Source organism: Zalophus californianus, chromosome 5, assembly GCF_009762305.2.
Source record: "Zalophus californianus isolate mZalCal1 chromosome 5, mZalCal1.pri.v2, whole genome shotgun sequence".
In the NCBI taxonomy this organism is placed as follows: domain Eukaryota; kingdom Metazoa; phylum Chordata; class Mammalia; order Carnivora; family Otariidae; genus Zalophus; species Zalophus californianus.
Genome location: NC_045599.1, coordinates 59,170,703 through 59,182,879, shown reverse-complemented (window position 1 = coordinate 59,182,879; position 12,177 = coordinate 59,170,703). Strand labels below are relative to the sequence as shown.

General features: G+C 33.6%; 1 protein-coding gene across 2 annotated transcripts in view; it reads right to left on the bottom strand.

Annotated features, from left to right (window-relative positions):
- Positions 1-7,372: 7,372 nt before the first annotated feature.
- SCAMP1 (secretory carrier membrane protein 1) overlaps positions 7,373-12,177 on the bottom strand; it is a 114,482-nt gene continuing 109,677 nt past the window's right edge. For both annotated transcript variants that reach the window (XM_027606066.2, XM_027606067.1), the window contains exon 9: positions 7,373-10,166. In XM_027606066.2, coding sequence (XP_027461867.1) covers positions 10,002-10,166 — 165 coding nt within the window. In that variant the 3' untranslated portion in view covers positions 7,373-10,001. The remainder of the gene's footprint in view (positions 10,167-12,177) is intronic.

The following is a 12,177-nucleotide window of genomic DNA, read 5'->3' as shown; positions in this document are numbered from 1 at the left end:
ATCTTGGAGTTTTAAGTTCAAGCCCCACACTGGGGGTAGAGTTTAAAAAAAAAAAAATGCTTAAGTTTTGACCCAGCAATTTGTCCTAAAGAAAGAACAAAAGGCTAAGCCCCCAAACTTAGGAACAAATACATCCCTGATAAATTATTTTTTTAAGATTTTATTTATTTATTTGAGAGAGAGAGAGAGAGAGCCCAAGAGGGGGTAGGGTCAGAGGGAGAAGCAGACTCCCTGCTGAGCAGGGAGCTCGATGCGGGACTTGATCCCAGAACTCCGGGATCATGACCTGAGCTGAAGGCAGTCTCTTAACCAACTGAGCCACCCAGGCGCCCCTCCCTGATAAATTATTAATACAAAAACCTGAAAATCAGAACTTAATGGAGTAACAAGAAGAACTGAAAACAATTAACAAAATGGCAATAAGTATATAACTATCAATAATTACTCTGAATGTAAATGGACTGAATTCTTTAATCAAAAGACATGAGTGGCTGAATGTGGGGTAAAAAAAAAAAAAAGACCCAACTTTATGCTGTCTGCAAGAGATTCACTTCAGATGTAAGGGACACACACAAATTGAAAATAAAAGTATAAAAATAACCATGTAAAAATAACCAAAAGAAAACTGGGGTAATAATACTTACATGAGACAGAATAGACTTTAAAATAAAGACACTAAAAAAAGACAAAGAAGGGCATTACATAATGATAAATGGGTCAATCCAACAGAAAGACATAATATTTACAAATATTTATGCACCCAACACATGAACATCTAAATACATAAAGCAAATATTAACAGATCTAAAGAGACAAAATAACACAATGCAATATAATAATAGTAGGACATTACAGTAGGACATTTAACGAATGGATCATCCAGACAGAAAAACCATTAAGTAAACACTGGCTTTGAAAGATACATTAGACCAGATGGACTTATTAGATATATACAGAGCAGTCCATCCAAAAGCAGCAGAAAACACATTCTTTTCAAGTACACATGAAACATTCTCCAGGATAGATCATATATATGTAAGGTTACAAAAACAATTCTTAATAAATTTAAGAGAACAATTCATATCAAGCATCTTTTCCAACCACAGTGATATGAAACTAGAAAGCAATTACAAGAATAAAACTGGAAATTCACAAAAATGTGGAGATTAAACATGCAACTGTGAACAACCAATGGGTCAATAAAGAAATCAAAGGAGAAATCAAAAATATATTGAGATAAAAAATGCAAACACAACACACCAAAATGTATGTGATGCAGCAAAAACAGTTCTGAGAGAGGTTCATAGTAATACAGGCCTACCTTAAGAAGCAGAAAAATCTCAAACTATCTAATTTCATACCTCAAGGAACTAGAAAAAGAACAAGCAAAGCCCAAAGTTAGAAGAAGGAAAAAATAACAATAAGAAACAAATGAAACAGAGACTAAAAACAAGAAAAAAGATCAATGGAACTTAATAACTGGTTTCTTTCAAAATATAAACATAAATTGACAAACCTTTAGCTAGACTTACCAAATACATAAAATCAGAAGACTTTACAAAGATACCTCAGAAATACAAAGGATGTTAAGAGACTATTATAAACAATTATATGCAAATAAAATGGACAACCTAGAAGAAATGGATAAATTCCTAGTGATATACAAACTTCCAAGACTGAATCATGAAAAAACAGAGACTCTGAATAGACCGATTACCAGTAAGGAGAGTGCATCAGTGATCAAAACCGCCAACAAATCAAAGTGTAGAACCAGATGGCTTTATGGGTGAATTCTACCTAACATTCAAAGAATTAATACCGATCATTCTCAAACTCTTCAAAAAAAAACAAAAAGAGAGGATGATTCCAAACTCATTTTATGAGGCCAGCATTACCCTAACGAATATCAGATAAGAACACCACAAGAAAAGAAAATTACAGGACAATATCCCTGATAAACATAAATGCAAAAGTCATAAAAACATACTAGTAAACCAAATTTAACAATACATTAAAAGAATCATATACCATGATCAAGTAAGATTTATTCCAGGGATGCAAGGATGGTCCAATCACAACTATACCACATTAACAAAATGAAGGATAAAAATCATATGATCGTCTAACAGATGCAGAAAAAACATTGCACAAAATTCAACATTCATTTATAACTCTCAACAAAGTGAGTATAGAGGGAACATACCCTTTATAATAAAGATGATAGTATGACAAGGTGATATATGACAAGCCCACAGCTAACACCATGCTCAATAGTGAAAAGCTGAAAACTTTTCCTCTAAGTTCAGGAGTAAGACAAGGATGCCACTCTCACCATTTTTATTCAAAACACCACTGGAAATCTTACCAAAGCAAGAAGGCAAGAAAAAGAAATAAAGATACCCAAACTGAAAAGGAAGAAATAGAACTGTCACTATCGATGGGTGACATGATTTTAAATATAGAAAACCCTGACAACTTCACAGAAAAATGTTAGAATAAATGAATTCAGTAAAATTGCAGGATACAAAGTTAATATACAAAAGATCTGTTGTGTTTCTATACACTAACAACAATCTATCACAAAAAGAAATCAAGGAAACAATCCCCAATTTACAACTGCATCAAAAAGAATAAAATAAGACAATGATGAAAGAAATCAGAGATGACACAAACAGATGGAAAGATATTCTCTGCTCATGGATTAGAAGAATTAATAATGCTAACAATGTCCATACTAGGGATGCCTGGGTGGCTCAGTTGGTTAAGCGACTGCCTTTAGCTCAGGTCATCATCCCAGGGTCCTGGGATCGAGCCCCACACATCGGGCTCCCTGCTCAGTGGGGCATCTGCTTCTCCCTCTCCCTCTGCCCCTCTCCCTGCTCATGCTCTCTCTCTCTCCAATAAAATCTTTTAAAAAGAATAAGATGTCCATACTACTCAAAGCCATCTACAGATTCAATGCAATCCCTATCAAAATTCAAATGGCATTTTTCAAAGAAATAAATGATAGGAAAGTCTGTACAGAACCACAAAAGACTCTGAATAACCAAAGAAAACTTAAGAACAAAACTGGAGGGGTGCCTGGGTGGCGCAGTCGCTAAGTGTCTGCCTTCGGCTCAGGTCATGATCCCAGCGTGCTGAGATCGAGCCCCACGCTGGGCTCCCTGCTCAGTGGGAAGCCTGCTTCTCTCTCTCCTACTCCCGCTGCTTCTGTTCCCTTTCTCGCTGTGTCTCTGTCAAATAAAATCTTAAAAAAAAAAAAAAAAAAAAACTGGAGGCATCACACTCCCTGATTTCAAACTATATTACAAAGCTACAGTAATCAAAACAGTATGATATTAGCATAAAAGCAGACAGATCAATAGTACACAACAGAGAGCCCAGAAATAAGCTCATACATACATGGCCAATTAACCTATGACAAAGGAGGCAAAAATATAAATGGGGAAAGAACAGTCTCTTCAATAAATGGTGTTGGGAAAACTGGACAGCCACATGCAAAAGAATGAAACTGGACCACTACTTTACACCATACACAAAAATTAATTGATTAGAGAATTGAATGTAAGACCTGAAAGCTTTATAAAACTCCTAGAAGAAAACACTGGTGGTAAGCTCCTTCACACTGACCTTGGCAATGATGTTTTGAATCTGACTCCAAAAGCAAAGGCAATAAAGCAAAAATAAACAAGTGGGACTACATCAAACTCAAAAGCCTGTGCACAGCAAATGAAATCATCAACAAAATGAAAAGGCAACCTACTGAATGGGAGAAAATATCTGCAATATGTGCATTTGGAATATTGGAATATTATTCAGCCCCCAACCCCCAAATGGAATTTTGCCATTGCACCATCATTTATGGACCTGGAAGGCATTATGCTAAGTGAAATAAATCACAGAAAGACAAATACTGTATGATCTCACTTATATGCAGAATCTAAAAAAAAAAAAAAAAAAAAAAAAAATTTTTTCCCCCAAAACAAAATAACCAATAAAACCCAAGCTCATAGATACAGAGAACAGACTGGTAGTTGCCAGAGGAGGAGGGTATAGAGGGTAGGGGAAATGGGTGAAGGGAGTCAAAAGGTACAAACTTCCAGTATTAATATAAATCATGGGGATGTAATGTACAGCATGGTGACTACACTTAATACTGTAGTGAATATTTGAAAGTTGCTAAGAGAGTAAATCTTAAATATCATCACAAAAAAAAGTTTTGTAACTATGTATGGTGATGGATGGTAATTAGACTTAGTGTGGTCATCATTTCAGTGTACACAAATACTGAATCATTATGTTGTACACCTGAAACTATTTTAATGTTACATCAATTATACCTCAATAAATATTTAATTAAAAAATAACATGACCCATGCATATAAGGGTAGCTATACAGGTATTAAATGTTATAGAAATATATTGAGAATATGAAAAAAGTTCAACATATATTCATATCATAGTTTTAAAAAGATTACAAACCACTTAAATTCTCCTTTTCTAAGTAACAGGAAACCAACTCAAGATAGCTCAGAGAGAAAACAAGAGTAAGAGTATTACTGGGATAATGGGATGAAATAGGGGTGACCTGCTGGGCCTCAGACAGGAAATGGAAAGCTCTTAGGGTATTTTTTATGTGTTTCATCCTACTTGTGCATTTTATCATTTAACGAGCCAAGTCTAAGTCTGCTATGGCTAGATGACAACTTGTACCAGTGTGGTCTTAAGGGGCCCAAAGAGATGAGGCTTATGAGAGCTAGATAAACACCCCCACAGGACCTATTACAAGAATGCAGAAGGGAAACTTATTTTTTAATTTTAGGATAAAAGTTGTCTTCCTAGAAAATTAATAGAAACATATAAGCCAAATTTTAATAGCAGTTATTTATTGGTATGAAATTATGAGCAACTTTATCTTCTTTTGCTTATATTTTCTAAAATTTATGTTGAAGTGTGTATTAATTTTAGTTTTAGAAGCTAAACTATCAGGCCATTATGACATAATGCTAAAGGAGGGAAAATAAGATTAAAAAATCCAGTTTATATTCCTTAATTCTCTAAAAAAAATGTATGCATAGAAAAAGGATAAAAAAATACAATAAAACATTGGCAGTGATATCCCTAGATGACAGAATTACATATTATTTTTTTCTCATTCATTATTTTCCAACTGTTTTCTAACAGGTATATATGACTTTCAAACTAGAAAAAATTAGTTTGAGGAATGTGTATGACCAGCGGACTGAGTTTTTGTGTAGACTGTAATTTTGTAGGAACTACTATGACCAGATAAAAGACAGTGATTTTTTGGCTGAAGAAACAGCTGAAGAATACCATAAACTACTACCAGTAACAACTACTCACAACTATGATTTATCTTGAGAATCACTGGCCTACAAAATATCGAATGAGTTCTGGAGGAATTCTAGGATTACATGTAAGGGGTATAAATAACTAAAGAATTAAAAAATAAAATTTGCATCCTATGATTCTACAAATTGTAACTGAATAAATGTAGAGAAAATAATATTCAGACTAATCTTATACAAGCATATGAAACATTACTAAGTTGAAGAGGATTAACTATTTTTTGTCCTGTTAGAGAAAAAATGGGTTTTAGTGGCAGGAAGGTTTTAACTACACCATCAGCCATACAAGCCCAGAAAGATATAAGCTGATGGGGCACCTAGCTGGTGCCTCAGTCCACAGAGCATGCTACTCTTGATCTCTGGCTCCTAAGTTCAAGGCCTACATGGGGTATAGCCATCACTTAAGTAAATTAAAAAACAAAAAAATTAAAAATTAAAAAAAAGATAAGCTGAAGAATAAATCAAGATTTAGATAAACATAAAATTTAACACTCATTACACTGCTACATGGTGGCTCCTATCTCCCTTGCCATTTGAAAATATAAACAGTGCTAAAGAAAACTCTACAGGTTGAAGGCTTTGTCTTACCAAAACCACAAAGTTAAACTGTAAATATGAAACCGATAGGAAGGGTAAGAACACTAGAGAAGGGTCTTTCCCTATTTTCCTAGAATCTTTAAAGATACTTTTCTAGTATAGATTAGTGGCAATGTCTGGTTTAGAAAATTTCTATAGATTTCTTTCTAGCTCTCTCTGTACTGTGACAAAGCCCTAAAGTAAGGTTTTAAAACGCCCATCAATACAAAAAGCACACTGTTTTATAAAATGTACCCAAAAATTCTAGTGGAAATAGTTCACTTTCCATAATATTTAACAATTGAGATGTAACTTTTTAGTTTAATAAACAAGTTTTTAAAACAGCTCTAATGTTTTACACTATATTATTCTACTCTAAATAAATTTATACTATGGCACTTGAAAATCTATCAAAGTAAGGCATTTTTTTATTTTTAACCATTATTTTTACATTAACCACTTTTATTTCACTTCTAAAGGTCTTAATCACATGGAATCAAAAAATCCCTCTAAACATTTTCCTTAAAGGAAAAATGGAAGGAAATACAGTGAAATGGTGTTTGACGGCCACAGTAATTCCAACGGGGGGAAATGTGCAAAACTGTAACAAACTCTGCATATAAACAGTTTAAACATAGATTTTTACCAGTAAAGACATAAAATTAAATGCTAATGTGTCAGCATTTTCAGAAAAAGACATAGCAATAACTATAAAAGCATTATGCTAGTACAAATAAATTACAGAAACTAATAAACTCAATTTAACATAAATTCCCCATAAAATGTAAACTATACATTAGCTCAACATGATTTATAGAAGAAGATATATCCAATAAAAATCCAAACTCACTTTTTGGATAACACCCAGAAAATTAAAAATGCTGGTCCTATTTTAATTTAACACATATTTCTCAAAATAAGATTCAACATGAACATTTTAGATTTGTACATCCTCTTTAGATAATCCAAGTGAAAAATCCAACAATACACAAATAGGTACTTTCATCAGTACATTAAACAGCAACAGGTAGCTAGGTTAGGAAACAGAACACAAGTTCAAGCTAATCAATACAATACTAGTACAGAAGCAACCATTTTAACCCACAAGGAAAAACTTGAGCCACAAAACAGGTTTTCCATTTTGAATCTAACTTCTAGATACTATGTGTATTTTGACCTTGAAGTGATCAAAATATATGAGTGAAGCTCATGTTCCATCACCTAAAAGGTCTAATCCAACAGAAAAATTGTCATTTTATGTTGCTCAGTTTTTAATGAAGCCTTTTATAGTATTTTGTTCAGCACATGATAGAATTATACATAGATTCTTTAAAAATCAAATGTGAAATTTCTATATACATAAAGCCCACAGCATAATCTCTACCTCTGAAATGCTAATATCGTGTTTAAAATTAGACAAACTAACATCCAGTAAACAGCATTTTATTTCATGACACTCTGTGTTAATACAATAAATATACAAAACTTCCAAACCACTGAAAACATGCAACATTAGAGAGACAGATGGAGGGCATTTATATAGAACCATGACGCTCCTTATGATGGCAGCGCAATATTACTCATTGACAAAATATACAAACATCCCTAAATAATCCAAGTCCCAAATTACAAATCACTGAGCAATGATTTTCCAGTGTTCAAATTTTAGTTTTAAATAAAATAGCCACAATTTAATATTGCAAACTGAAAAAGGACACGAATGCTTACAACAATGAAGACCATTTCATGACTGTGATACTGGGTCATGTTAGTATTAAGTACAAAACATTAAAAAATGCCAATCTCTTGCTGGAAAATGTGACCATTTACTCATTATTGTTAGGAGAACAGGGAATGTAAGAATTTAAAATCCCCATACCTTACCAAACTGTTATTGCCATCATTTTAATGCACATTTATATATTTTAAAAAACAATTTTCTCTCGTAAGCTTGTATGAACCCAAAGAAGTGGATTTTAAAACATTTTCCCCATCCACACACAAAAAGGTACTGTTGGTTTTAATTATTTGCTATTTAACAATGCTACCTTTGGGGATTTCTACAAGACAGACAGAAGCCTTCCTATTCTTGAAGGAAAGTATCTTAGTATTTTTCAAGTCTCTATATTCATTTGTAGTTGAAAGAAAAAAAGAAATGGACTTGAGATATAAATTAATGATGAACATAAGTACTCCTATTATATTTTGTGGTTAATGTTGTGAATGTTTGTAAAATACACACCCAGTAAAGCACACTGTGATAAAACAGATTTCCAGTAAGATTATAGAATCTGACAAACTTGAACTGGCTTATTTGAGAAAGTAGGGAGATTATCACTGATCAGAAATACTCATAAAAACAGCTTTAAATTCATATTCTGAATCCTATTTTAAGCAGAATAAAGGAAATATCTTCCAAGTATATTACTTCAATTAATCCCAAATAAATCAAATGTAAACACCATCTAGATGGCTCCATGTTACCTAGTGTCACACAACACTTCCCTCATAAATAGTGAGAACTCATCATCCCACCCCCAACGCTAAATTCATTTATCTCCAGGTTTGGGGAAAAGAATGAATTTATGCCCATTTGGTTGTTTTTAAAAAGGATCTGCAGTCTCAAATAATATAATCCAATAGACTATCCTTACTTAAAAGTCAAGTTAAAAAAATCACTGATTATTCTGCAATCTTAAGTTAGCTGATGACTTCCAAAACACAGTATATCATGACTTTATGAATGTCTTTGAGTCATTTAATCAGTATTAAAAATGATTCAAAGTTTCAAACCAAGTATACTGTAAGAATTAAATCCTATGCTGCATAGTAACAATTTTAATGTGGTTATAGTCATAATTAATGCATTTAACTGTATTTGTATTTTCTTGTTTGGTGCAGGTTAAATGTTTTTTCTATTGCTGAAAAATTTTAATGTATTCAGTCTGTCTCAAAAATTGAAAGACTGAGGTGAATTAGGGATTCAAGTATATGTGAAACAACAGCGTCTTTTTCTTTTTAATCCCACTACAGATGAGAGGCTAAAAGAAAAATCCCTGAAATACTGTATGTTCTTTTTGGACAAGGAGTTTGTCTAACTTTAATACCTCTGTTAAAAATCACACACACACTCCCCAAAAAAGAGCTGCCAAACACAATCTCAATTCAGTTAAAATGAGTAGCCACAAGAATATACCAAAGTTTCCATACAGTAATATTCTCCTATGATACGAATACTGAAAATTAAAAAAAAAAGTATTATCATTACTACATTCTATTTCATTGATTATCTACCCTTTTTTTTGGATAATGCACTGCATATTATGTTCTCAAATTGCATCCCAATAAATTTTTATTTAAAAGAAACTACTGCAGAAAACCACATCTTTGATTCTACCAGCAACTCCCTAATCCTACAACCATAAGCAGTGCAGAAGCCAAAATACGAATTCTTTTAAGAAATGTGGTGCCCATGCAAGATCAGAGATTGATATCAAAATATCAACTACTCTAAAAAAGAAAAAAAGGAACAAAAATAAAAGGATAAAATTTACATGATCTACTACAAAATGCACACAGGCTCTTCACTGGTGACTAAAACTGCTAAAAAGCAAGCCAATTTTAAAATCCCTAAGTCCCTGATGGCCTATTTCTTTCAATATAAATAGGGAAAACAGAATGAAGTATCGCTTTAATGCTCTAGTATGTAATCCTTAAGTCTAAGATTCTTGAAAGACTGCAGCTAGTACTAAATGCATTTTTAATCATAAGTACCATATTAATTTCAGTGTGTCACCACTGAAATAATTTGCTGAACATTCATCCCCCAAAAAATATGGAGAATATTTGTGATATTTTTTTCTGCAGGGGGCACCAAAATGTTAAATTGCTAGGTAAATAATAAGACAAGGAAGTTTTTCTGGTTTTAGCCCATGCACAAGTGAACAGGAAATATACATGCCGTGTGTACTGTTTTGAACATAAAAATATTTATAGAATACAGTAACTGGAGAAAAAGTACAGTCAGAAGGTACCAGTGTATTGTTGGAGGGTTCTCTAAATCTGGTTACCCTTGAAAGCATTCTGAGCCGCACTAGTTGCTGCACTTGAAGCTGCATTTGCAGCTGCAGTCTGGACAGTTTTGTTGGACATCACTCCTGTTGCAAATTCTTGCTGGGCTTTCTCAAAACTAGCACCTGTTGTGCGGTATAGTCCATGTACCTATGGAAGCACAAAAAAGTGGGACAAAGTAAGTGGTAACCTATACAATCATTTTCAGCAACTCTTCAATTAATCTCAACCTTATCCAGAGATAAAAGGACCAGACTGCAGCCATGATTCCTAGGGTCAAGAACATCAGCCACCACACTGGCACACAATATTGTATTTAAATATTTTCCTAACACAGACTTTTCCATTTTATCCCCAATGCAGGAGAGGTACTTATGCTTATGCCAAACTAAAAATAATTTTTAAAACTTCTTAACCAAGTGCAAAAGGCTATGTTTCCTGCTGTACTTACTTAAGATATTACAGAGAATGGTTTAAACACAAGAGACATTCAGACTTTGATTTATTAATTTACTATGTAAGACAATTCAAAGAGAATAATACCTTATCTATTTCTATGTTGGCTACATATGAACCACTAACCCTATTACAATCAAATGATATCATTTAATGTACCAAGCACTACTTATGTTCTTAGAGATACTTCTGCTATCCTCTCTCACTCTGTATACCATTTTACTTTTTGTGTACGGTGAAGTCCTAAAGGATTTACAAAGATAAACTTTTGGGAACTGTCCGTCCATACTGATTTATCATTTAAATCTTTGGGATTTATTTGCAAGAGCAAGGTTCAAAAATACTCTTTCTATGAGCATATGTTGCAAGATGCATAAACTATGAAGTGCAACAATAGCCAGCCAATTTAATATAAATTTGAGAAAATAATAAAACAAATTAGAATATTTATTACATGCCTACAAACTTGGGTGGGTGGGCAGAAGAGATAGAAATGCAACTTACACTGCATTTTGATGAAGTCTAAATAAAGCCTGCCTGAAATGCAATCAAAGCAGGTTTGGAACATCGGGGCATTGCACCCAAGTCAGTCTTTTTCCCAAGACTGGATAGGGACTGATACTCGTGGAGTAAATACGGAATGAGGAAAAAGAGAATGAATCAAAGATTTTCAAGTCAAGCTTAGATACTGAGAAGTTGTTTCAAGACAGAGAATAGACAAGACAGGTTGGTTTAGAGAGGAAAGGAGATGCTAATTTTAAACATTCATACATTCCACAAATGTTTGGATGCCTACTCTAGACCTGCTATAGCAGGCAGGGGAGCTCAAGAGAGGAATGGGCAGGAAACAAGGACTTGAAAAGCGATGGCACATCAGTGGTAGCTGCAACTCTGACATAAATAAAATGGTCCATGGAGAAAAAAAAGAGAGAGTCAAGTACCAAAGTCTGTTAAGATACCAATATTTAGGAGGTACCCACAATAACAAGGAATAATTAAAAGAGAAATGGGAAAAGCCAGAGACTTTTTCACAGGTGCCAAGGGAAGAAAGCCACATTAAGGAATAAAGAGCTGCCCAGGGTGGAAGATAAAAATACCCAGACAGCCCTAAGTTCTTTTGACATAGTGGTGAAGGCAAATGCCATATTACAGTGGAACAAACTATAAAAGGGTCAAGGAATAAAAGAGAGTGCTGACAAGTACACTTTAGGTAAACCCTAAAATTATTTTCTTCTAGTACTATTGCACTATCATAATTTAATTCTTTTAATACTTAGAATGATGAGAAATGACTTTTTCACATGCTGGTTAACTGAACGTTATATTGCATCTCTTTTGTGTTCCCTTCTCTCTCCTAGGATAATCTTTATGCATTATCCAAAGTTATTGTTATGACACACAAAAATGGTTCCAAACAAAATTGCTGATCCTTGCTTATAAACACAAAGGGAGCTGAAATATTAATCTTCATAGTTTGTCATTCCATTATATGATCACTTCCTGTTCTGTAATTTTGATCAACACCTTCAAAAGCATTTCTTCATGTTGGGAATTTTCAGAATCACAAGTAATTATTTTTATTCCTTTTTAAAATTGTTTTTAAAGATCTATTTATTTGAGAGAGAGAGAAAGAGAGCGCAAGTGGGGAGGGGCAGAGGGAGAGAGAGAATCTCAAGCAGACTCCTCCCTAAGCACAGAGCCTAAT